Source organism: Aythya fuligula, chromosome 10, assembly GCF_009819795.1.
Source record: "Aythya fuligula isolate bAytFul2 chromosome 10, bAytFul2.pri, whole genome shotgun sequence".
NCBI lineage: Eukaryota > Metazoa > Chordata > Aves > Anseriformes > Anatidae > Aythya > Aythya fuligula.
The window spans coordinates 21,021,240-21,047,652 of record NC_045568.1 but is presented as its reverse complement, the minus strand read 5'-3'; the positions used below and the strand labels follow the sequence as shown (position 1 = coordinate 21,047,652).

The window sequence follows — 26,413 nt, the reverse complement described above, 5'->3', positions numbered from 1 at the left end:
TCCTGATATTCACCTTGCTTTTCATAGGGTTGCTTATACAGGAATGAAAAAATGTCCTTGGCACAAGCGACCAAACTTGATCATGAAATACCATCTGTGTGCATACTGTTCAGTCTCTCAGGTCCTGTTGGTTGTGTGTGAGCTTTACATTTATTAATAAAAATGTTTATTACTAGATTATGGCAAGAAACACCTCTGCACACTGTCCAAAGAGGATACGAAGCTTTCACAAACTCTTCTTCCGAGGCAGCGACACCCCTGGCTACCTCCCATGTTTCAAAAGGATATTTTTTCAGTGCTTTCCTAAATCTGTTTTACATATATATTTGGAGGTCTAACTTCTGGTTAAATCTCAGATCTCTAACCTTATACAGAAATAGGACAGAGCAGTCAGAGCTCCTGGTATGTACATTAGCAAGGTTTATGATGGGGAAATGAAATTAGGTTTGTAATGCTACCTCTGAAAGTGATCTACTCTGCTGTCACTAGTTGGAGGTGAGTGTTTGTTAATGAAACTAATAAAATTACAGTAAAACATACAGAGGCAGAGAAATTTTGCTAATACATGTATTTAGGCCTGGTTCATACAGTGCAATGCAGGGAAAAAATAAATGAAAGCCCAATGTGCTGTATGAAACTTAGGGCTGGTATTGCAACCACCACTGCCCCCTTGGAAGGAGTTGACGGATATGTGATAAGCAAAAAGAAAGTTGCCCCATCCTCATTTCCTGGGATGTTTCATCTCCTCTAAATACTTACCAGAGGAATGAAGGCTGGAGTAACTGTTCTGTCTAAATTATAGTTCCAATTCTGCAAACGGACCTGTGCTTTATCAGCCCCCTTCTCTTGAGCATGGAACTAAGTTGGGCTCAGGGTACCAGAATTTCCCCCAGTTAGTTTTCTCCAAGTAGAGGAAACAATATAGAGAAATGGGTGTAACAAAGACAAACTTAGGCATTTACTTAGCTATTTCTCCCCTAGGAAATGACAGGCTTTGGAAGGCAACAATTTCTCTGTGCTGGAGTAGCCTATTTGCGTTGGCTAAAACATGTTTTCAAATAGACACTAAATAAACACAGTCTTCTGCCACAAACTCTAGAAAAGCTATTAAAAAAAAGCATTAATCTGAACTGAATGAAGTGAAATTAAATGAAAAAAAAGAAAAGACAGATGGGTCAATAGGCTACCGAGGAAGCAGTCTCTCAGCTCACCGTTGAAGTTAACGCTGCGAATGTACTTGAGCAGCTTTTTGCCTCCCGCATGCTCCATTTCGGGGCAGACCCCCGGGTAGTCGGCACAGAGGTCCTTGTTCATGTGGTGGAGCGCGTGCGCCATGGCGTACACGGCATCGATCACGAACTGCACCTTCCCCTCCTGCTCATAGTGCGAGTCTTTGCCAATTCGCTCCTGCCCTGCACGTTAGAGACACACACACACACACAGAAGGACAGTAAGGAGCAGTGCTTGCCTGATGCCAGGTACAAATGAACCCTCTTGGGGCCCATTTAAGAAATGTGTTGTAGGCAATACAATGCAAAACTTCAAGTTATGATTTTACTAATTAAAACAAACAAAAGTCACCTTTCTTTCTTCATATTAGAATCATCAACACTTCTTAAGTTATTTTACCATAATCCAGAGAAACAAATCCTCCCATAATCACAAACTCAAAACCGTAACCCACTGGGACCATCTCAGAGAGACAGAGAAAACACCAGGCTCTGCACGCTCCCAAAGTACGTCTTTGAAAGAAGAAAGCATTTAAAATAAAGCACAGCTGGTATTTTAAAGTCTAATGTTTTGTTCTGTTTCAAATCCCAGTCTCTAATTGAAAGACAGAGCCAGATTGAGGGAAGAAAGAATCACTTCAGATGCAACCAAAGGGGTGCTCAGGAGAATCGAGCACACATGCCTGCTATTCACGTACCGTAGGGAAGCTCAGTATGTTTGTGTTAACTATGCACCCCTCTTCCCCAGACCTGCAGAGACTGAAACGTCCTTTAGAATCCACTGATTGCTTTTAAAATATTTTAGCAGCTGAGGACTTAAGGAATCCAAACCCTTAATGCAATCTGAACTGCAACTGGGGGAAAGCAGTGCTTTGAAAGTCATTTCTTTATCACCGCAGCACCCAGCATGGTAGAAAGCACAAACCCTCAGTGATATTCTCATCCAATGGGCCAATGCATAAAAAGCCTGAGAGAGGGGAAGCATTTTGCAGATGGAACATGGGAATGCAGAAATTAAACCACAGAGACCCAAAAAAACTCTATAGCAGCGACAAAGGTGAATGTCATACTTTAAGTAACATGTTTGTGCCCAAAACATTCACTCTCGGACTTGAGATGAAAGCATCACGTGGTGATGTGATGGTAAGACCAGGTGATAAGACAGCTTTCTTGTTTTTATTGTTGTAGGAGCAGATAACCAGGTGCCTCTGCAATTAATTAGCAAACCAAATGGTATTTTCAGAATCTAAAACAATTCACAATGGGTTAAGAATTGTGACTTTTTTTTTCCTGAATTGTCTGCTAGAACCTCATCTTACCTTGGCTGAGTAACACCAGCATAGATCAATCTGTCCAGCTGCCAAACTTGTGATTATACTTACCTATCTCACCAGGGTTTTGTGAAACATAATTACTGCTCATTAAGTGTTCTGAGCTGCATCAATGAAAGCAGCAGAAGTGCAATCTATTATTTTCCACGTGGGCACTGCAGCCCACTTGTTCCACCTGCAGCATGACACTTTCCAACCTCACATCAGCCCTGATCTCCCTCCCGCAGTACTGGTAGGTCTGGGTACTGCCAGCAGCACTAAGAGATTACCCTCAGAATCATCTTGCAGATATTTTAGGGACTTTCAAAGTGAGTGTTCACTTGGGGGATAGAAATGGGAAAGATGCCATTGTAACATCCTTAATTAGAAATAGGGACCAGTGAATTTAAATTAGCTGATTGATACCAATCAGAAAAGGAAATCAAGTTGTTAATGACTGAGAACTAATGATTTTAGCAGAGGCAAGAAGCCCATTTTCCTGTTGCTGCTAGTATGTTTGCATCTCTGCCTCCCATGCTACTGAACTACAGCTTTACTGGAGCAGAGCTTTGCGTCCTGAGCACCTCCCCGCAGAGCAGTGCCATGTTCTCACACAGCCAGCACCAGGCAGCAGCTCACATCCTCTGCACCATGCCTTCCTGTCCTGGAGACACTGAAGGACTAGACACCCAAAATTGACCTACATTGCCAGAAACCCATCAGTCCCAACAATCTTTTTTTCCTTCTTTGAGTGTAGGTGTGGTGGGCCAGAATTATTAACAAGCAGAGATCACCACCTTCTTACAGAGATACACAAGAAATATCTAAACCTGTCCAAAAGAGTGATGTGGCTGAAAGTAAGCAAAAATATAACCCCCTATACGAACACGTTTAATTATCTACACCTTTTCACATTCATAGGTTCACTCCCTAATTACCATACTGCAGCACTGAAGTCTCAGACTACCAACCTAGCAATTTGGGTTGACATTCCCTCTACCAAAGCCCTTTAATTTTAAATTTCAACTACAATGCTGGAAACATTGAAATACTGCAAATAATTCAGCAGGGTGAGAGCTTCCAGCCTGTGAAGATTCACATACTGTCCTTTTCATTATTTGACTCCCCTCTCATTGATTACAGACCTTATTACATTTCCAGGCCCTGACAAGCAAAATGCTTTTAAGTGGTTTCAGCTCAGCTACATAACCAAATTAGCAATGCAACAGAAATGCATGCCAAGGGAAGAGAATCTAGGATTTAAATTCTGCACACAAACAATACTGATTAGGCATATTAAGTTCCAGAAGCACAGCTGAATACACAGCAGAAAGAAAACCTTTAGCAGTGAAGGTAACTGTACAAGAAACCTGAGCAAGATCCACTTAAAAGACAAAAAAAAAAAAAAAAAAAAAAAAAAAAAGAGCTACGTTAACAATTTCAAAGCACAAAAATCAAAGAAATTAACTAGATTTGAAAAACTTAATTGAATTTCCAGTAACAAGAATTGCCTCTACTGAAAATAGCCATTTAACTGAGTATTAAACATCCATGATTTGTGTCCAGTCAAGTTAGGGAGTCAAACACAACTACCCACCCAGAAAGGCAGGCATGAATTTCATTATACAATTAGAGAACTTACATGAAAAAGAGTATACTATCGTTCTTACAAGCACAGATTGAATTATGTTTTAAAGAAAAGGACTTCAGTGCAATTAGTTTGGCCTAAATTTGATCTAGCAAAAATCAAAAAACAAAACAAAAACACCTTCAAATCAATAGCCATGTTTTACATGTCAAATAGCCTTCAGGCTTTATTACTAAAAAAAAATATCCAAATTAATGGGCTTTCTAGTGTTTCCTCTAGTTCACACCAAACTAACATCACAGTAAGGCAGCAAGCAGCGAGTCAGGCCCAAGGTCTGCTCTCCAACAGGACGGGCAGAATTTTAACATTTAATTTTCCAATTTCAGCATTATTTTGGCAAGTATTTTGCTGTCTTTATCTGCAGAAAGTTACACCCTGTGCTTTAGGAATAGCTGCTGTGTATATGACTGTAAACAAATTCAATTATTAATTATTCTTGGAAGAGAAAGAAATCCACAGAAGCCATTAGCTTCTTGCAGACAAAAGCAGCCGTACCAGCAGCTTCAGCACTGATGAACTCAGGTGTTGGGTGCAGCAAGAAACAGTGACGACTCGTGATCAGAAGACACCAAGCAGCACAGAAGGGAAACAAAGTTCATTTGCACTGTGATGTGCAAGTCTTCTGTTCTTTGTGTCCCTGTTCCTTAAAGCACGCTTAAAAAAACCCAACATGCTAACTTAGTGATCTTCAGCAGCCACGTAATAACATTATTTTCTTCAACAATGAAGTAGCTGACACCTGAGACACATGCACACAAAGTGATTTCAAGAGAATGCACTTTTGTACCATGGATTTGAAATGAAGTACCTTGGGATGTCAGGAGAAGGAAGAAACACAAAAGCAATTTATTGACACGAGCATTTTTTGCTTCCAAAAGATCTGTTTGAAGGTGATGACAAATAATTTAACCTCACTTCCCACTAGAGTCTCAAGTGCTCATCATTGTGATTCCTAAGAGACTGAACAGCTTTGGTCTCCTGCTTCAGGCAAATCTTCACAAGAGAAAAATACTGCAACAAAGGGGGTGAGGGGAACAACAGAGCAGCAAGAATACGGTGATGAAGAAGTCCTCTCACACGATCTCCTTCAGATGACAGAAATGAAAGGAGTTTAAGAACTCCTGGTCATACTTTTTGCACCACCACAAACGCAAGGCTTAACGCTTCCTTGCGCAGGAAGTGAGATGAGAGCTTGGTTTTTCACGTTGTCTCCTTCAATTGAGTTTTCTGGACTCTTCACTGATACTCACGAATGTAGGGGATATGATGTGAAGTGTAAATAGCATTGCAAGGACTTTTTTATAACACACAATTCATACAATGGACAGACATCAAAATCCCAATTCTTCAGTGCTTATATCAGATGAATGGAGGCATCAGCTTATTTTCTGGAGGATTAAACACATTCTCAAAGGAATTTATGTAATAATACTGCTGAGGACCCGGTGACAGTCATCATTAACAAGAGACAGAAGTTAAAGGCTGTGGGATGCTCGCAGTGTTGAGTGAGCAGTCTTTACTTGTACAACTCAGAATTCAGCAGCTGGCTCAGTGCTGGCAGAAAAACATGCACTCTTCACACGACAGCACATTTAGCAGCCTGAGGCCTGTGAGCGAAGGGACGGCCGTGCTGCAGCACCTGAAGGACCAGGCCTTAGCTTTATATGCCCATACGTGCTGTTCCCTAACGGCACTGAGGCTTCAGTGCACAGAGCTCAGCCAGTGCAGCTGCTGCTGTGCTTGTACCTCTCCAGAAACTGGCACAACAGCACAGCAAGCAGATCCATCTTAACAGACAAGTACCTACACCCAGGGCTCTCCAGAACAGGATCAGAGCTATTACTCCTCTGATATTCGCACGCAGCACAGGCACTGCTGTACACACAGAAGCTGTAAAATCTTGAGGCTTCTCCAAATAAGATCTTTATTTGAAAGTAGCTGAATACTAGAGCTTGAGAAAAGCTAACAATATGCTAGAGTAAATATTGTAATTTAAACATGAGGAGTATGACAATCAGGACTCTTTGCAATATAATCCATGTATTGTCTTTTTACAAAGAAATACAAGATCCAATAATACTGCTATGTAGTTACAGTCGTCTATCCGGCCCATCCTAATTCAGAAGATCTCATTATAGACAAAAGCCTTTATCTCAACACCATCAATTCAATCCCCATGGAGTTTGTTGGGGAAATCAGATGAACTTTCAAGTTTCTACTTCTAACTGAACAATGTCTTTCCGTGCTAGGAGAAAACATCAGCCCAAACATCACCTCCTGCATGCGATGGTGAGTGGCAGAAGGGAGGGTCCGGGCAGCAGCACAGCCCTGGACAAGAGAGCACCCTCCCTTGTGCTGGTGCACCCCATTTGTGCCTTATTGCCATGTCTCTAGCTCCTCCTCTGTAACGTCCCAGATCCACACAGCTGTACTGCCTCGTGCAGCTCTGACAGGGAGAGGTAACAAGTGGAAATTAGACCAGTTACTCTGTGCTGATAACAAGCAGGGATGACTTTTATAACTGGAATGCATGGGGGTTCTGTTGAGTTAGCACACATTGACCTGCTGTCAGACATCACCATAAGATATATAAAGGGAGATACAACTGTACTCAGTGATTAAGTCACCAAAACCCACCAAAAGTGAATGTAGCCAGCTTTAACTATGCCGACACAGCTAATACTCCCTAATCAAAATTAGGAAACCAGGCTCTCTTGCAGCCTTACAATGCATTCCTTACTAGGGTAACAACAACAGAAAAGTCCTGTGCTGCAACTGGACTTCACTCATAAGCAAAGCCCAAAAAAGCACAGCCCAGCAGCACCACCTGAAACGTGACTATCCCAGCAGCAGAAATAACATCATCACATTATAAGGAGCATAATAATAATCCATGACATAGGGACTAGTGAAATCTTTAATTCTATGTGTTTGAAACGATGCTTATCCCTCAGTATCATAAAAATCTTGGAAGTGGCTGGGGCCTGAAAGCAGGCAAAACTTCAGCAGCCATGGTGGCTACTGCTGGGGTCTCTGGGGCCACGGAGGCCAGGCTAGGAGGCCTGCTCCTCTGCCAACCCCAGTCTGCAGCAGTCTGCAGACAGACTTCATGCAATGAGTTTTGTGAAGCTACTTCCACTTCCATCTGTCAGATCATGATTTTTTCTCAATTACACTGACTCAGCCCACTGTAACAGTTCTGTTCTCAGGTGTGTATGTGTATCTAAGAGAATAGATTTTAGATTAGAAAACTGACCTTTCTTACTCAAGATGTTGCTGTGCATTCAGCACTCCTATTAAAACATCTGCAGTAGATGTCATTTATACTCAATGCTGAAGTACTACAGCCATAAAAAATCAGCACCGGGCTAGCCAACGGTGATGTAAGTCACAGACACTTCACAGCTTTAACGTGCTAATGTGCAAATGAAGAAATCTCCTTGCAGCAATAATTGCCAGTGAAATCAGGGATCAAGTAAATGCATAGAAAAAGCACTGCTTAACTATTAGAAGTCTGAAATTGGAGCTACCTTTATATTTAAGCACCTGGGTAAAAATACAGTTTGCAAATAAATGAATATACATAAATAGCAAGGATAGAGTCATTGAATCACAGAGCTTTGCTGTCAAATCATCTTGAAAGCCCAGAAATATAAGCATTGCTAAGAAATATATTTCGGAAATCTAACAGAGTTCAGAAAACAATAAAACTGGTTTACCCCAAGAATAAACTCTTCAAGGTTGGTTTAACGTTGGCTGAATCAAGCACTGAAGGACTCTTTTAGGAATTTCAGGTATACATGTTTTGAAGTACTATGATGCTAAATGAGATTAACTTTTTGAATTGAAAGTTCATAGGTCATTAAGTTTTAATGCATACTTAGACAATCTAATACTGTATAGAAGAATATTCTGTTTAGAAATAGTTGCAAATAGCCAGTCAACTTACACACTAGTGCACGATATGGTTCATTTGCTCCTGAACACATCACATTTTTCAGAAAAAAAATAAGATTTTTCTTTCTCACGGGTGTCAGTGTTGGTATGTTTAGACGCACCAAAGACTGTTGAAGTATTTACAAAATAAGATGCTATGCAGTGTCTTATGAGAACAAAGAACTGAAAACCATGGTTTCAAATTGAAGTCAAACTTTCCCTGACCATGCAACCTCACGTACGCCTCATGATCTCTGAGCTACAGCTGTATTGGGCCAGAGAACTCAAAGGAGTCATCTGAAGATGAGCTGGACTTGATAAGAAGCAGTTTAATGGAGAACATAGTTTCATTCATGAGATGTTTTGGATTTCCCCCCCCCCCCTCTTTTTTTCTTAAACATTGCAGTTTCAGAGGTACCCTCTAACAAATATAACATATGACATGAAAGACGATCAGCATTAGAAAGAAGAAAAGACAGCAGCAGTTGTCAATGGAAACATTGCAAAAACTCACATCAGCAACTCAGTGGCAAGGGAATATTATGCAGGCATCCTGAGAAAAGAAGAGCAGGCCATACTAGCAAAGCAGAAAAATAACTACCCAGAGCACTTATTTACCAGCATCAGGACACAGGATGTAATTGAGAAGATAAATTTTCCATCCTGGTCTGCCCTTTAACCTTATTCATAGCTAGCAGGGCAAGCAAAAGAAAATAAATTTTACTCTTTACAGTTTCTGCACTGCAATATGATATACCTCGCACATGGGTGCATTAACACACATTTCATATCTTGGAGCTGGGAGGAGAAAATGCAGAGTCATGTCTCTAACAAGTGCTAACCAAAAGCTTTCTTGCTCTTGCCTACATCATCAATCACACACCACAAAATCCTGGGACAAAATCCACCCTGAGACACAGCTGTGTAAATCCTGCTGTGTCCTATGGCAACTGGGAAAGGTACTTGAGGGGAGAATTTGGCCGATGAGCAATTGTTTTGTGATCTGAATATGGGATTCACAGCCACCAACCTTTCAGAAATACTTAAAGCTTGTCAGTGCCTTGATGAACTGCTGCTGCTTAGAGCTAGACGACAGTCCAGGACTACTGTCTAGGCAGGATTTCTTATAAATGATGGGCAATCATAAAAGGACCTGGGCAGGCAGAAAAGAATGTACCATCACTGGTCAATATTTGGAAAAAAAACTATATATATATATATAGTTTTAAACTGTTCTATGACAAGAAAATAGCAGGAGGAATAGCAACAGAGCCTGGACCTCTAGTCTTCGTCATTAAACCACAGCACTTACAAGTATGTCAATTTGTCCATCGTGGCTTTACAGAGAGAGATACAGTTCCTCCGTTTTACAGGGGAAAAAAAATAAATGTGTTGATGCACAGAAAGTTGACTGATAGCTGAACTTACTGAACTCTTCAGTCCTGTGCACCCTTGGAGGTGCATTTCAAGGCAGGCTTATGTCAAGCCCACCCTCAAGAGGCAGAAGGTTTTTCAAACCAGAGATTCTTGGACAGAAGAAAAATGTGTTGCAGTTAGTTTGGACCCTCCCAAACCTGCCTGAGGAGCTCCTTGTATTTGATATAGGGCCCAGGCACAGAGATATCCATTTATCTCCAGCAGCTGTATCACTGATGGGAAGGTGGTGCTGAGAAGAGCCCTGCTGTCCCCTCCCAGAACTGGGCAGCTTTCTGATGGGGCTCCCCTTTCACCCTTGCGTCTCAGAGACAGCAAAGACCCATTTACATAACGTGTCATTCCAGACCTTGAGAAGCACCCTCTGCTCTCGCAGCCCTCCACACCACCAGTGGCAATCAGTCTAAATTCAGACCCTCTCCCTGACACAATTTATATGGCACACCAAACTGTGCAGTTCTTTTGCCATCCTGAAGTCCAAAAGATGTTTGACCTAATGAATGCCATAAAGCTGATCTCATAAAAAGTGAATCACGCACACCACGGCTCCTGGCATTTGTTTAAAAAAATGTTTTAGATACTGGCCATATGCCATTACGTTGCTTGAAACATTTCAGAGAATTTGTTTTTTCCTGAGATGAGGAATTTTGATGGCATTTTGAGAACTATTTTTCTTTCCATAGTAAATTGCACATTGCCAATCTATTAATGCACTAGATCACTTGCTGTGATCAAACTATAAATAATGTTCTGATATCCTTAGCCATTTGCCATATCCTTTGTTTCTCCTTATTTTTCTTTCCCAAACATATGGCTCCATAGTACAAGCCATCTTGACTGGTGGTGAAAAAAGAGACAGGATATTTCCATAAGCTTCCTTAACCTCAACAACAACAACAAAATAAATAATAATAATTAACAAATCCCATCTATGAACCAGTTTAAACAGGATCACAGCTAACTGAATGGTTTGCCAAAGCTATCTGGGTGTTCCCCCCTGCCCCAGAGACATCCTGGGATGGGCAGGGGTAGGTGTCCACAACCCGCGTGGCACAGCACCTGGATTTCCTCACCCAGGGCTCTCACACCTGAGGTGCAGGATGCTCAGAGCAGGACGCACGGAGAGCCCACAGAGGTCCTGGGACGTCCAAACGCCAGCAGCGCCTGTGCTGCATGGGCAGGTAGAGCTGGGTCCCTCTGAGGCATGTTCTCCTGTTCCAACCCAAACCCTAAAGAACTACAGTCTCTCTTTTACAAACCCTTTTGCTAAGTTTCTGTCACTTCGGCTCGCAGGGAGCTTTCTCACAGCATTTTCTTTAGAGTAAGTCATTGTTTGAGCCATCATCTGGGCTGTGCCTGCAGACTGATTACACTTCCAGATAATTAGAAAAGCTCTCTGAGCAATCTACATCCTGATAGATGACATCCAAGGTGACATCACCCTTCTATCACTTCATTAAGTCTCCTTGAGTGTAAAGCCGTCTGAATTAAAAGCTATGTTTAATAAGTGAAAACAGTCAAGTGTTGCAATTTCCTTTTCTGATAGCATTCTATGCCAAGGAGGCGGTTCATTAAAAATGCAGGGCCTCTAGCTGATGCCTCTGGGTATTCAAACTATTTGCATTTCTTTTGCATATATGTGGGCACAGGTGCTTCCTCTGGAGCAGGAAATTCTCCACACCCACCCGTGCAGATGATGGTACTGCAGAAGGGAGTGCCCATGGAGTGTGGCCACCTGCAGGCATGGCGTGGCTGTCTGCAGAGAGGCAGGGAGCCGTGGCATGAAATATTCTGCACTGCATATTTGATTTCAATAACCATTTGCAACTTACATACAAGCTGGATCATGACAATATGCACACAAAAACCCGTTTTCATGTCCCTAGCATTATTGGAGCAGCAAGAAGTAAACCAGCAAACTGTCTAAAAGCAATACCTGGCACTATTGTGCTGTTTCAAGTGATTGCATTGGACTTCCCGTGCAGTTTGATGAAGTGTCCTTGAGAGCAAATCACAGAGCCCCTCAAGGGCAGAGGCAGCTGCTCCAGGGCCTGGGCAACCACAAATGGCAGCACCTGGCTGAAGCTGCACAATTTGTCTCACACAGCATCGATCCTTCTCTTCTCTGGGGAAAAGCAATCGGCTCGGCTGTTTGTTGTTCACATCCATGCTGCTTTGAAATGGCCTGCATCCCAACAGAGATTAACCCACACAACAATGCAGGTGTTCTTGGCATCAGCACAGAGTGGCAGCACTGGATCATGCCCTGAACCACGTCAAAGTCAGTTTCTAGAAATAGTGTTAATTACAACAATATGTGGCATTTAATCTTGTCTAGAAATAAGATACAGTATGCTAAATTAGTTTACATGTTTTCATCCTACATCTATCCATTCCAATTGGGGCAATATTTTCCATGCTTAAATAACTGGAAATTACATTAACTTAAAAGTCCTGGTTGTGGAAATACTTCAAAAAGTTGCAGTGTTAAAAGGTAAGCTGCCCACAGGACATGCTCTTGGAGAGGCTTTTCTTCATCGTCCAAGTGCGTCCCCATCAGCTGCTCCCTGCCACATGCAAGGGCTTGGATGAGGAGCAGGAGCCTCCCGCGCCTCCCACCAGTGCTCAGCAGCACAAGTGCTGTCAGAAACCGATGGCCTGTAGCCTAGTACCTCGCTGCATTACAAATTACCAATCAAATTTTAAAATAATGATGATCATTCATAATATTATCACATCAGTGGGACATTAAGATTCTCCTACTAGCAATATAATTCAAAGTTAATGCTTTTTCTGATGCATGATTTACTTCAGTTTGTAGAAGAGGGAAGGAAGATGTCAGGTCAGAGCATGTCACTGGCGCAATATCCAGCTATAATGTGGTGTATCAGCACAATAGGCTAAGTTACCCATTGAAAATAAATGTTTCTGCTAAATCTAAGCTGAGGGAAGGCAGAACACCATTTTATGTTCACATCAGAAAGCACAAGCTGTCACCTCCTTTTGTAAGAATAATAATGGCAGAAACAATAAAAGCAATATAAACTTTGAGAGATCACCCTGAAGATCTTTTAGTGATTTTTAGTCAAATTCCAGCCTTCAAAGGGAGATTCCAAATGCTAAATTTAAAGGCAATGTATTCCCAGTGGTAACCGCACTGCTTCTATGCACAACACTCCTACTCCCACCATGAACTGAAACCAGAAGCAGATGATATGAAATATGGAAAGTTTTCAATCAAAGTAAAACATATCCTCCTATGAACTAGTTTTCTTTGATCAAAATTCAACGCAATTATTCAATACAGCGTGGGTGGGTAAGAGAAGAGCAACCAACATCTTCTACGTGCAAAGCAGCTGCCACTGTCCTGTGGGATATCCTAGTCCCTAAATTGGAGAGACATGGATCTGAGGGATGGGCCACACAGTGGGTGAAGAATTGGCTGGATGGTGGCCTAGGGGTCTGGGACTGGTGCCATTTAACACAACTGGGGCACTTCTGGGTGCATCCCTGTTTTCTTCAGATGACTGGGTGACTCTGCAGCATCTGCAGATGCAGCAGGGAACACTTCCTAGAATTCTTCCAGGGTAGAGCTGAAAACAGTTATCCAAACTCAGCATCCCCCATCACCGTAACACATTGTCCTGATCAGAATTGAGGCACGTTACGAAATCACTCCTGCTGGTACCTGGACAGCTTTGCAACCACAAAAATAAATTCCTGAGCCTGCACAGGATCAGAAACAGAAATCTCTGGAAAATATATTTCAAATGGTGAGTAAAACCTTAAAAGGCAAAAAAACAAAGGTAAATCTGGGAGCCACCAAAAAATAACTGAGGTCAAACAAGATGCTACAAAAAGGGATGAACTTGAGCCACAAACACAGACAGTGCATCATCTCTGTTACTGAGCTGAGGCTGAAAGAAACTATTTAATCCACATTTTTTCCAGTAACATTGAGAACAAAAATCTGATGAACAATTTTATGCTACCTAAAATTAAAGTATTTCATCCTGTACTAGTAATACATTCCTACAGGTGCATTTCCCCCCAGAAGTTAGAACCAAAGGCACACCATTCCTCTGCCCCATGAGCAGAAGGTGCTTTGACATAGTTGGTGGCCACTTTGTGATCTGCAGACACATGACAAGGCACAAACTGTGCAAATATTCTCCATCTAAAGTAAACCAACACCCCCTCAAACCACCCTGCACTCAAACAGAAGTCCTTCTGGGTCCCGTGGAAAATACTTTTTCCTGCTAGATGGAAAGCCAGAAGAAGGAGGAAAGAAGAATGAAATTTTGTCTCTCTCCACCTACTCTTATCCTGCATGGCTGATGATGCTGCCGTTCTATTTTCTCTAAAACCTACAACCATTTAATCTATTTTTTCAGTGTGTCTGCAACTCAACTTCCTTGTGCTGGCCATGCCAATGCAACCCACACACCGCAGCACAAGGAGGGTGAAGTGACCGAAGTTACCTGTGCATTTACGGTCCGTGTCCTCCTTCTTCGACCCGCTGATCGTTAACTTGCAGTTGAAGTTCTCCTCCCAGTACTCGGCAAACCACACGTTCCTTCGGTTGTTCTCCAGGGTACGGGACGTGAAGTAGGCATCAAACCCTGGAGAAGGAGACAGACAAACCTCAAGCTAGGTCTTGTGTCACTACAAGTACTGCATCCTGAGGAACAACGCCTCTGTTCACACCTCCTTCGACATCCAGCACGCATTCGCAGCATTATCCACATGAGATGGCCAGGGAGAGAAAGGAAATCACTTGCACGTTTTATCTCATAATTTCCTTGCACCTTGCAAGGAAATTACTCTGCTACTAACTGAGAGTTATAAAACTAGATAAAATATATAGAGAAGAGATTAATATTTAAAAGAAAATTACAAGCAAAAAGCATGGATTAGATATATACAGATAAGAAATGAAGATAAATGATCTTGTGCAGCTGATACTTGACTGAGCTCAATACAACTGTAATTTTATAATTAACCTCTCCAGACCTCCTGAGAAGGCAGCTTCATCTCACTCAATTGGCCATTATCTGTACAACTTGCTGTTTTTGTGTTATGTATTTTTCTTCTTAATTTCCTCTCCAAAAGTAGAAACTTAAGAGCGCGAAACTTCTAAGAGGTGACTGTGAAGTGTCGGTGTTTACTGGGCACCTTGACAATGAATCAGTTGGGGTGGAGTGTGGGGAGGTTTCCTTGCTTAGCTCTCAGAGTCAGGTCATTGCTGAAGCAACACAGAGAGGAACAGAATCCCTGAGGGTTTGTTTTGTTTTGTTTTTTAAGTGCTTAGCACTTGGTATTCTCTGAAAGAAAATATTGTATAACCGTGTAGCTTCAGCTAGGTCACAGTTGTCATGTGAATCTTACGTATATTCTCTGTTTAGCACCTCAATAACTTGTCAGAAAAAAGTATTTTGCTTTGATATTTTTCATAAGTATATAGATACACACACACAATATAGATAATAATACACACACCTATATGTCCATACACGCGTTTATCTTTTTCTTTTCTTCATCTGTACATCTTTTTTTCTATATGTGTATTTTCTTTAATGAATATCCAAAGACTCATAAGCCAGGAGGAGAAAAAAAAAAAAAAGAGTAGAACTGTAGAACTGTACTATAACGTTATACAGTTCATTAAATACTGGTAACTCATTTGAGCTGCCATTGTGAAGGAGTTTCCTCTTTCAAGTTTTCACATTCTGTAGTTTCAAACCAAGCCAAATATTCTTTAGCAGTCCAGACAATACTTTTCAAAGACCACACTGATTTTAACAGATTTTTCCTCACAATAAAAATCCCTAAGATAAACATTTACTTTCCCAATAAGCAACAGTAATTTAGACTAAAATGAAGAGCACATCACTAATTACCCGGGGCACTGCTGCTCGATGCTGTATTTAAGCACTCTTCTATCAACCATTCTCTTTCAAAGTCGAGATAACTCCTCGGAGCCTGCAGGAATCTTTGTGCATGCAAATACTTGCAAATCAATAGGCAGATATCCCAAGTACCAGCACGACGCCAGAAACCTGGCCTTTGTACTGCAGTGAGCAGAGCTCCCCTGAGTGCACACAGGGCATGCAGAGGCATTGCTGCCCGCTCCCGGACAGCAGCGCCCGCGCTCCACACTCTGGAGGCTCCAGCCAAGCTGAACAGCACAGCCTGCCTCAGGCTCCCAGCTGCCTGCCATCCGAGTGAAATCCTGCTTCTATCCCCCTTTTAAAATTTATTTTTATTTATTTATTATCCCAGTATGCTTTTGGTTTTGCCTGTCTGTGTGGCAAAGAAAATATTTACACGGGGACAGGTAAAGCAGTGCGTGCGCACACATCCATACACAACACCTCTTTTTCCTTTTGTAGCCAACAGAAGTCATATTCTCTGGTACATCCAGAAGGAAGAGCAGTACGTGTGTGACACACACAAGTGGTTTTGGCTCATAGGGTTATCACCTTTGCATTGGAGATGATACCAGAAAAGCAGAGAACTGTTGTTCCACCCCACAGCCAGGGTACAGGCTCCTTGCAGCTGAAATCTCTGTGTAATGTTCCACGCAAAGCAAAATAATAGTGCCTCGACGTGTACAGGAGAGAAGCCCATGACCATAGCAGGAAACGAGGAAAAATAACAGGATGGTGCTCACACAAGGCCATTCTTCACTCTCAATAAACATGAAAACACCAGCAGTACAGCATTTTGCAAGGGGGAGAACACAAGTAAAGGTGATGTCTGTCAGATACAGGTATAACCCCTTGTAGTCACTTCAGTCCTGTGCTACAGCAGGGATATTTAGCTCAAAATGAACATATTCCTGTTCAAGTAATGCTGTACTACAGTCTCCAGGTTTCACAGCATAACTTAGTTTCCTAAATGCTTTCATGGTATTTCTTTGTGCTACTGCCGAGTATCTTCCATTTTACATAGGATTTCAGCACTAGGTTACATACATATATATGCATGTAGGTACCATGTACACATATAGCACACAGATCAAACATCAAAGAACAGGTATGACTTACAGCACCTCTATGTCCATTGCAGTTTTGTCCATTTTATGGCAAAAATTTTTATTACTTATTCCTGGTCAACTGTACTACTCTAGCTATAGGAGCAAGGAAATTTAAGGCACGATCAAGACAAATTTCCTGCCGAAAATTTCACAGATCAGTTGAAAAGTCAACAACAGCACCCAGACCTTCCCAGCTCAGCACATAGTTGGTTCTGTAGCCTGCAGGTACTGGTGAGTAAAAACAGATATATTCTTACAGTATTGTACAGTCATTAGAGTCACTTCCCAAATCTGACAGACATTGGGCAGTAAGGGGGCTGTGCCCATTTGCTTCAGAGCTATGTCATTCTTGTAACAAGTATATTTGAATAGAAAGGAGTTTTCCTATGTCTTTCAGGTTGTCTTCAGTTTGCAATGAGCAACATCAGAGCTTTTGCATATGGAGACAGCCTAGGTTCAGCATTTTGAATGCAACCTTCCAGAACTGCAACCAGATTTCAAGTTCAGGTTACAAGACAGCTCTGAATTTTATGACGATGGTTGTTGAAGCATTCAGACTATGACAATCTGAAACCCGTACAAAAAAGATCACTATGCTGGTTGCACACTGAGATGCCCAGGAGTAAGTTATCTGACATCCCGAAAAGAGCAAATCCACTGAAGAGACAAATCTCAGAATTTACGTTTTGTCCCTTCACTTAGCTTTGCACTTTGCACTAGCATTACAGGAGAGGGTGGAAACAGAATCACCAAGCATTACAGGCAGTAAACCTTCTCCATTTCTTTTGATTTTGCAGTTAGAAGTTACAGTAAATACATATTCCACTGAAAGAGGAAAACAACAGTTCCTCACACCGCAGCCAACAATTTATCTCTCTGAAATAAATTGACTCAATCTGGCACCCCACACAATGAAATGGAGTCAGAGGAAAAACACATGGCTTCATCAAATTAGCATAGCAACCCATCCAGTATGGGATAAAAATAGACAGCATATAAACAGATGCTTTCAAACAGGAAAGAAGATTAGGAGTGGGGTCAGCCTGTCTCCTTGTGTTAGCTGGGTGTACTACTGACCCAGTCAGAATGCATAGTTTTCTAATTCTCAGTTTACTAAAAAGAAATAAAAAAAAATATTTGGAATCTTCCAGAAACAGGCTGAAGGCAGTTTGGATGTTACCTGTGTGTCATCGCCATGTCCTCAGCGTGGCTGCCTTGCCCTTAACCTTGTCCTCATAGCTTGAAACAAAAGCCTGTCAGACAGAGAGCTCACACCCTCTCTGCCCAGGTGTTTATTCTGAGGCAGGTACCTAACCTGGGACTCCCAGCCTTTAAGGAAAGCCTGTACCAAAACTTTTCTGCCATGGCTGTTCCACAGCGTTAATGAGAAATTCTTGTATGCACTGCCTCCAGAAAGGGCAACACAATTTCTGCACTTCTGAGCTAAACCACTGTGAGGAAAACATTCACGTGGATGAGTCAAGATCTACGAGAACTTCCTAAATTTTCTTTTTGGTACCTGCCAGCCAAACCTCTTTTCCTGTAAACCTACTTGTATTAGTTTTACTCCTAATTAAATGGGCATTTTTAAGGGGATATTCCATCGTAAGATCTGCAATATATATAGTTCAGGAAGAGAAATAATATACCTTACCTATGTGCCAAAGTAAGTGACCTCTGGGAGAAGTGCTCTACAGCTTAATAAGATAAAATCAATGTGTCTTGATAAAACTGTAATAGAATTCCATAAGAATTACTCCAAACCTTTACAGATTTAATAACAAATAATAACATTCTCATTGATTTTTTAATGATCCCACCCCATTCTCAAGACGGGAGACAGATCCCTATTAGAGAGTCAACATTTTTTTATCATTATTTTCTATTGAACGAGCCAAGCAGGCAAATGACTGACAGAGGGATGAAGTTAAGCAGCAGGCCAGATTTCTGTTAATTCCTTACTGGGAGGAACACCAGACACCCATTTCTGATCCTGGCACAGCTGGCTGCAGCACAGGTCAGAGTGCTGCTGCCACAACCTGAGCAGGGCCTCCAGAGGGCATCACACAAAGTGCACGCACACGTGCACAGCCGGGTACAACAGACCAGAGGGTAAAACTACAGTGTTTAACATCATCTGGTGTAAACCTGTGCAGTGTCCAGTAGATGAGATTTCCTCCATTCATTTACAGGTTGGTACAGAATGCTCACTGGAATCCCTCTGCTCCTGGATTTTTATTTATTTATTTATTTATTTTATTTTTAATCCTGACATCATTCACAAGAAAGCTATCAAAGTTATTATTGCTATCTGAAATAAACTGTCCAACACACCACACTCACTGCTCTGTGCCTTGAGACAGCAATCACTGCCATTTCTTTTTTTTTCCCACTGTTATATTTTTGGAAGGGTAATTGTGCTAGATACACTTTAATAAAATTTTTAAGAAACCTAATTGAAAAAAATAATCTTCTAAGAGGAAATAGGATAATTTGAAAATCTTACTATTTATACACTTTCCATTGGATACATGTCTAATAAGTAAGCAAAACCCAAGTATTCAGTTCTCAGAAGACATTGCTGATCATTTACCGGGGTGGCAATATTGCTGCCTTGCAACCAACCTTGTCATGGATTATAATTAAACATCACAAATCCCATGATGAGTTTCATGACTCACATTTCTATTAACGAACAGTCTGTGTTCATTATGATTGTATTTTGAACACTAATCATAAAGTTATGGCGGGACTAGGGAGAGAACTATGCCATGTAATTATTGTAAGATAGCACGTACGGATTTATTTACCATGAGTTTAATTAATAGCTAGGACTATTGTAACACATTCCTGCCCATCATGGCAATCAACAGCTTCTTCTGTTTAAGTATGGTGACAACTTTCACATCAACACAAAGTCTGATTTCATTTTCTTCAGCTTGCTGGATATGAACCGTTTCAAATGCCATTGGGCTGTCAAGCAATTTCTGGTGCATTTTTCCACCCAAAGATGAAGCTTCCGCTGGCCAGGGCCTCCCACGCGTGGTACCCGGCCTCCTGCAGTCCCCTGCACCCAGCGGGCCCACACACCGCCACTCCTGCCGCGTCGGAGGGATTTCTGCCTCTTATCACTCCAGCACCTCGTGCATCACTGTGCCAGCACATTTGCTCTGACTAATTACGACTGACTTTCTTCAAGCAGAAATTATAAATAATATAAATACTATACACAAACCAGAGAAGATAACAGTGCTGTCTTAGAAACTCTGCATGTTGTTGCTAATTTCTTCTCTTGCCCCCATTCCCAGCCCCAAGAGCGGATGCCTGGAAGCCTCTGAGTGCTCTGCTGGCTGTGTGGTTTATTCCAGCACCCAGCACTATGTACTATAAACACAAACAATCCCACCAGAGCCAATGGTTTAGAGTTGGAGGGACATCTTAAATGCACACTTAATTCTAGATGTTTTTTGAATTAATATAATTCAGAAACCACAAAAATTGAAAACACACAAATGCACTCTCCATAAACTTTAAGAATGGGCTCAAGCTTAACCTGTTTGAACTGAAGCCAGTAAGGCAACTTAAGTGCATAATGCTGAATACAAACTATGAGTTTGGGTTCAGAGAATTCGATGACCCAACCAAGAGAGCTGGATACTTAAATGTAAAAAGTATGAATAATCAATTTTTACTTTTGTACACGGCCAAGTATTACACTCGTGTGGCAAGATTTAGTGATTTCCCAACGTTGCCCATATATCATACTTAGGAAAATTACTTTTTCAGCAAATACCTCTAAGAGATATAGATAGTTATTTTAAGAGATTTTACAAATGAAACTAAGTCTCATTACTTTAAATCCCTGCAATTTGATTAAATCATTATTCTTACACAGAGAAAAATGATACTACCTAATGGGTTTATTTTCTACCCTGGGGGATTAATACATAAAATAATTACATGGTGAAGAAACAGTTTTTAAAAGATTTGGGCCATGGGGAGAGGGACCAGGTCTCTAGCATGAGGAATAGCTGGGGACATCCATCTGGGGAGAGAGACCTGGAGCCATGCTGGGCTCCAATGCCCCCAAATCCTGAGCCCCTCTGGGTGTTCTCCTGCTTAGTGCAGGGAGGAACCCTCAGGGCCCACGTAAGCACATAATGATCAGGACAGGAATCAGCAGCAGCACATCAGTGACCAAACCCAGAAGTTACCATGGGAAGACAGGGGGCTCATCCCACAGCCAGCTGGAACTAGGCTCCGCACATCAAGTTTTATCTGGGTGTTTTTTTCTGTGCTGTTCATGGCTAGTAATCCAATATGAAAACAGCAGCACAGCATGCAGTCCTTCTGAGGAAATGATCCAACCTCCCCAGCAGTTCTCAGAAACGCTCCCCAGGTCCTCCAGGACGAGGGCACCGCTACAGAAGGCAGGCGGCACCGTGCCGAGGAGCTGGCGATGCTGAGAGCCGCGGCTTTTTCTCGACTGGAAAATGAGGCTTGCTAACTTGTGGCTGCTTTTTACACCAAGAAACCCCAAGTGATTTATTTCTAACATTAATCTCTCATCTCTCCTTCCATCTGATGTTACTACGTGCTGCCCATTTTCTGCCTGAAAGCATAATGCTCAGCTTCCCTGGCAGAGATGGCTGAGGGAATTATACGTGCTTTGGAGGCTAAACCAGGCTCCGGGACGAATGATGCAGTTTTCCACGGTCAGCTGCATTTAGGGGCAGGGGAGAGAAAGACAGGATCACAGATGAGGCACTCATGGTGGGGACTGCACCAGGCACATACCTGAGAGGGCAGCAGGGAGAGGTGCCCCCTCCACAGCAGTCCTGCTCACCCCTACCATGAAGGGGAAGGCATGGACAAAACCAAACAGCTCCCTAGGACAAGATGGAAATGGGGGATCCAATGCTGGACTGGCTCCAGTGAAACCAGTAGCGGCCAAATGTGGTTTCCAATATCACCAAAAGGGACTGCTGGGCTGGCTGCTTTGGGGGAGATCCACGATGGCAACGCATGATTGGCATGAAGGCAGCCGATATTATTCCCAAATAAGCCTTCTATGCCACTGCTCCGTGCCACATCACTGGTATATGCTGTGAAGCACTGCTTTCATGCACCAGCAATGATTGTGAGAGCAGTTGAGCCATTGGTGGCTGTAATGTAATAAGGAAAGTCATAAAATCAGTGTTTGACCTACCACATTTCTCTTGTGCCTGAAGTGTTTTCATTCTCAGCCCACGTGGTCTGTGAGCAAATACAACATATTGACCTAATTTCATGAGCAGTTTTCATTAGTTTATGATATTTGTATTCTTTTCTATTTTGTCCAAAGCATGTCCACACCAATGATGGCCAGCTACACAAATTTTATTTACCCAGATAGTAAATCATCACTTTCTATGGTTACTGATGCCAAGTGAGTTGAAAGCAGCTACTCAATTTTCTGATTTCTTTAGCCTTCAAGCCAAAGTAGTTTAATTTACCAACATTAAATCTGGACTAAAAGCATTAGACATGGAATGATAAGATCAATTTTTAAGGCAGCCAGTCTTTTTTTCAGATTTTATTACATTGCCCAAGATATATACTATGTACTATTATGGAACTGTTGAGTTTACAGATATTTTCTTGACTTCCTCAATAAAAGAACATAGCATAGTGAATTTTTTAACTTCCTTCATGACAAAAATGCTTTGCATTTGCTTTATTTTTTAATACTTCCTGGTAGAAACAGTGAAAAGGGGTATTTTAGTTAATGTCATGTTTGACATCTTTTTTTTATACATTATACATACGTCATGGATAAAGGAAATTCAGCTTGCCATCCTTAGGGCAAAGCCAGGGGCTTAAGCTATAATGTTTCTATTATGGAAATAGATATCTATTGGCTAAGTATCATTGCTATCACTTTTATAAAATTATACAGCTGCCATGACAATGAGATCATGACCCAGGTGGTGTCTAGACATCACTATAGTAGGAAGGTTAATACACAAGTATATTATTATTCATTATTCCACAGTTTGTGGCCTCCAGGCACTTCTTACTGTCACAGAGCTCCCATTTATATCAATATAAGAGTTAGTAGAAAATGCTAAACTTATTTCTTCTATTGTTATTTTTATTGCCATATCAGCTGAGAATGAGACTTCTCCTGTTGCAGCAGGCACTGGACACACATGCAATAAAGAGCTGATCCCCATCTCTTGCTTCCATGGTCCTCAGGATGGCACATCCCCTTACCAGAGCAGGAGACTAATATTTTTACCCAAAGGAACCACTGTTTTCTTTATAAGAAGAAAAAGACCAAATCCATGCCTCAGAGCATTAAGAGAGTTGTTACAGGACAGAAGATGAAGGCTTGTGCTCTCTTCCCCCTAATAACTGCAGGCTTGATAATGCACAAGATTTTTGTATTTTAGGCCACAGAGGGACTTTCTAAGTTGACACCCATATAAGTCACCCAGGCTGCTTTATGTACACTGTGCTCTCCTTTCAACTGAATACTCCACTTCTTATTCAAATGACTCCTGCTGCTGGAATGAATAATTCTTTTTATGAAGTGCAATGTGCAGAGTCACATATGCCCTCTCTTGCTAGTGAGGATCTGTATCTGCTGTAAAGACTATCATCAGATTCAGGCCAAACCTAACAGCTTTAAGAATACATCCAAAAGCTGAATGCCTCCCAGTAACTCACCGTATCTTGCTGCCCATTTATTGGAAATGAGATATTTGTCTTGCAAGGACCTTCTCCTGGAAGTAGTCTTTTCCTCACAGCTGAAGGTGAGTTAAAATGCCTTTTTTTTTTTTTTTTTAAATGTATCACAAGGTGATGAGTTAATAGCCACCTTCTCCTCTCACCTTCATACCCAGTCTTCTTGAAATTATCTGTTGCTTTCTGCTGCTGGAAGCTAGATCAGCTTTTGCATTGATCTCCTCTGGCAACAGCAGGACTCCAGTGGAGTGAAACAGGGGCTGAGCCAGGGCACGGAGCAAATCAGGGGCAAGTCCGGCCACGGGAGAGAAAGCAGATCCTATTCTCCTAGTAGGAATAGTTACCCCTAAAGTCTAAGCTGTTATTTCAATTTGTCATTTGCAATTAAGTGCCTAAGTAAACTCCCTTGCCTGCACTGATGTGTTCTTCCCAGCACTTTTCTGGGTTCCTCCTTCCCACCCTTTCCCCCAAATGTGAGAAGCCGCTCTGCAGACAGCCCATTTCATTTTAATAATGTAGAGTGGTGAAATCAGAGAGATACAGAAGGTCTAAATGCAGAACATGTGAGAGTGCTTTTCTCCCCTTTGATAGCAGCAGCAGACAAAATGCACAGCGCATATCCTTAAAAGCATTTAAACTCAAGTCGTCTGCTTGCATAATTTAAAATATGGATAAAAATACACGTATCCCTCCACATTGTGATGCAGCAGCCAGAGTAACCCTTAAACGCAACCAGCAGGTTAAAACTAATGACAAGACGTGAAACCCAGCAAACAAAATGGGATCAAACACACAGCCCGTCCTCTCCTGCCCATGGTGAGGCACAAGTGGTGCTGACAGGGCTGAGGTGCCCCCAGCATGGCCAGGTCTATGCTGAGGTGAGGCTTTGCCCCTTGCTTCCTGGTTGTCAGACATTGTTCACCTGCCCTGCCTGCAGTTCCTCCAGCATGCAGGGTCTGCTCTCGGTGTTTATGCGTGTGTAGCTGGTGTCATCGTATCCACAGGGACAGCCACCCCACATGCAAACATATCCGTGTGTCCTCAAACACGCGTGCACACAGAGCTGTACTCACACACAAACCAGACACTGAGGGCTGCTTTGTTTAAAAAAATAAAAATCTGTTGACATGGTAACACTGGTTGGGTGAAAGTAACAGCATTCCTTCAAATTGCTGTTTAACACGATACATTTTCCTGCAGAAACACCATTTCCACAGCATACATGGCAGCATTTGCAAGTGCGAGCAGCCCCAGCGGCGCTCATCTATGCAGAGCAGCCAAGAGACTGAGAACAACTGGCTGTAAGTAGCCAGCAGGTCTTGTTTTAAACTACTATAGACACTAGCAGTCTTATTTTCAAGTTCCCCTTGAGATAATAACCCCCCCAAAAATATTCCTTGACATCTCCACTATGTACTCCCCCCCCCCCCCCTTTTTTTTTTTGAAGTCTTCAGAAAGAAAAAAAATATATATTTGCTTTCTTTATTTTTGAAAAATGACTTAATCATAGGAAGGTTTTAATACTGCTGTGCAGCTAGAGCACACCAAGACGGGAGACAGCAGTGCAACAACTACTCCTTCCCTCTCCCCAGCCCCCTCAGCTGATATTGCTAACACCGTTCCAGCACTCACTCCAGCTGTGCGCATTAGTCATGTCAAACTACAAGGTGCTATCAAAACCAAGCGCTCAGCCTGACATGTACAAAGACAAACAAAAACAATTCAGGTTTCTGCAGCCCGGAGACTTGGTGTGATCACGCAGCCCAGCCTCGCCACCCTCGAGACCACGCAGACCCACACAGAAACAACTGCATTGCCCCCAGTCACTGGTAATTGAGACACCGCACGCATTTCAGGGAAAAGAGAAAGACTTTCCACTTTGATTTAAATATTCCAGGAGCAGAACATCCTCTAGGCACCTGCTCCTCATCCTTTGATCACCTCTGCTGCTTTTCCCCCTCCTCTCCCTTCCACGGGGCTACACACAGACCTCCTGCAAAGACACATCCAACAGAAACTCCTCTGGCTGGCACAGGGTCACCAAAGGCCCTCGTCCTTCAGTGAGGAGCACCAGCGAGAGCAGAGCTGCTGGACACGGGCACAGCCTGCAGCCAGGGGATCCCTGCCAAGCACACAGGCTGCAGGACCTGTCCCAGCAGAAACGCCTTGGCAGAGATAAAGAAGGCAGCCTGAACATAAGGAAACTTTTAAATGGCTCTCGAGTTGCAAGATAATTTGTATTCCCCTCTCTTCATACCAACACATTAACCAAATACATTATTTCCATAATGAGGAGATGAACATCTGTGTGGCTTCCCAAAATTTCAAGTGGCAATACTTGAGACAAGTATTCTCTCCTTGGGGATTGACACATCAGCATTTGTAAATCATTGCCAAAGCCAAAAACATCATCTGAATTCCAGGGAGATTGAGTTCAGGTGTGATTTAGATTTTTTTATTTTTATTCTTAAAAGCACACCAATTTAATTCTACAAATTGAAGTTGTGGTATTAGACTCTGCACTTGGCCCTCTGCAAGTGAGCTACTTAATTCAGATTTTAATAGGGTACAAGAAAGAACATAAATACCTGAAATACAGCACTCTTCACTCAGCTAACACTACGGCAGAGCTCCCTCCCTGGAACACCCTGCCTCACATCCCTGTCTGGGTAGCAGAGCTGCCAGGATCCCCTCCAAGCTGGGTGCCATCCACTCTAGTGACAAATCCACCCCAGCAGCCAGGCACAGCCAGGCACTCCCAACTAACCTGGCTTCGTTTCTTCCTATTTTTAACCAAGTAAACCAGCAAACCAAGTTTAACCAAGTAAAACCAGTAAATCCCCAAGGAAAAGAAAAACAAGCAAACAAACAAAAAAATCCTCAGCTTTGTGAAGAGTCTATTTCACTACTTACTTTAACAATTTATTGCAGCTGGAGGATTGTAGAAGCCACTCTGAGCACCAGCATCCCTTCATGAGTGCTCGTTGCTGTCCCTGCATGGAAGGAGCCGTGGGCACTCGAGCCTTCTGCTCTGAGCAGCCACCCCCCAAGCCACCTCAGGACTTTGGTCCCTTTACACTGATGTCTG

At 42.3% G+C, this 26,413-nt stretch overlaps 1 protein-coding gene across 4 annotated transcripts in view; it reads right to left on the bottom strand.

The window, feature by feature from the left end:
• The window catches only part of GRM7 (glutamate metabotropic receptor 7), a 274,151-nt gene that overhangs the window by 92,615 nt on the left and 155,123 nt on the right, over nucleotides 1-26,413 (bottom strand). For all 4 annotated transcript variants that reach the window (XM_032194324.1, XM_032194322.1, XM_032194321.1 and 1 more), the window contains exons 5-6: nucleotides 14,039-14,179; nucleotides 1,212-1,412 (exon numbers count right to left, since the gene is read on the bottom strand). In XM_032194324.1, the coding sequence (XP_032050215.1) occupies nucleotides 1,212-1,412; nucleotides 14,039-14,179 (342 nt within the window). The remainder of the gene's footprint in view (nucleotides 1-1,211; nucleotides 1,413-14,038; nucleotides 14,180-26,413) is intronic.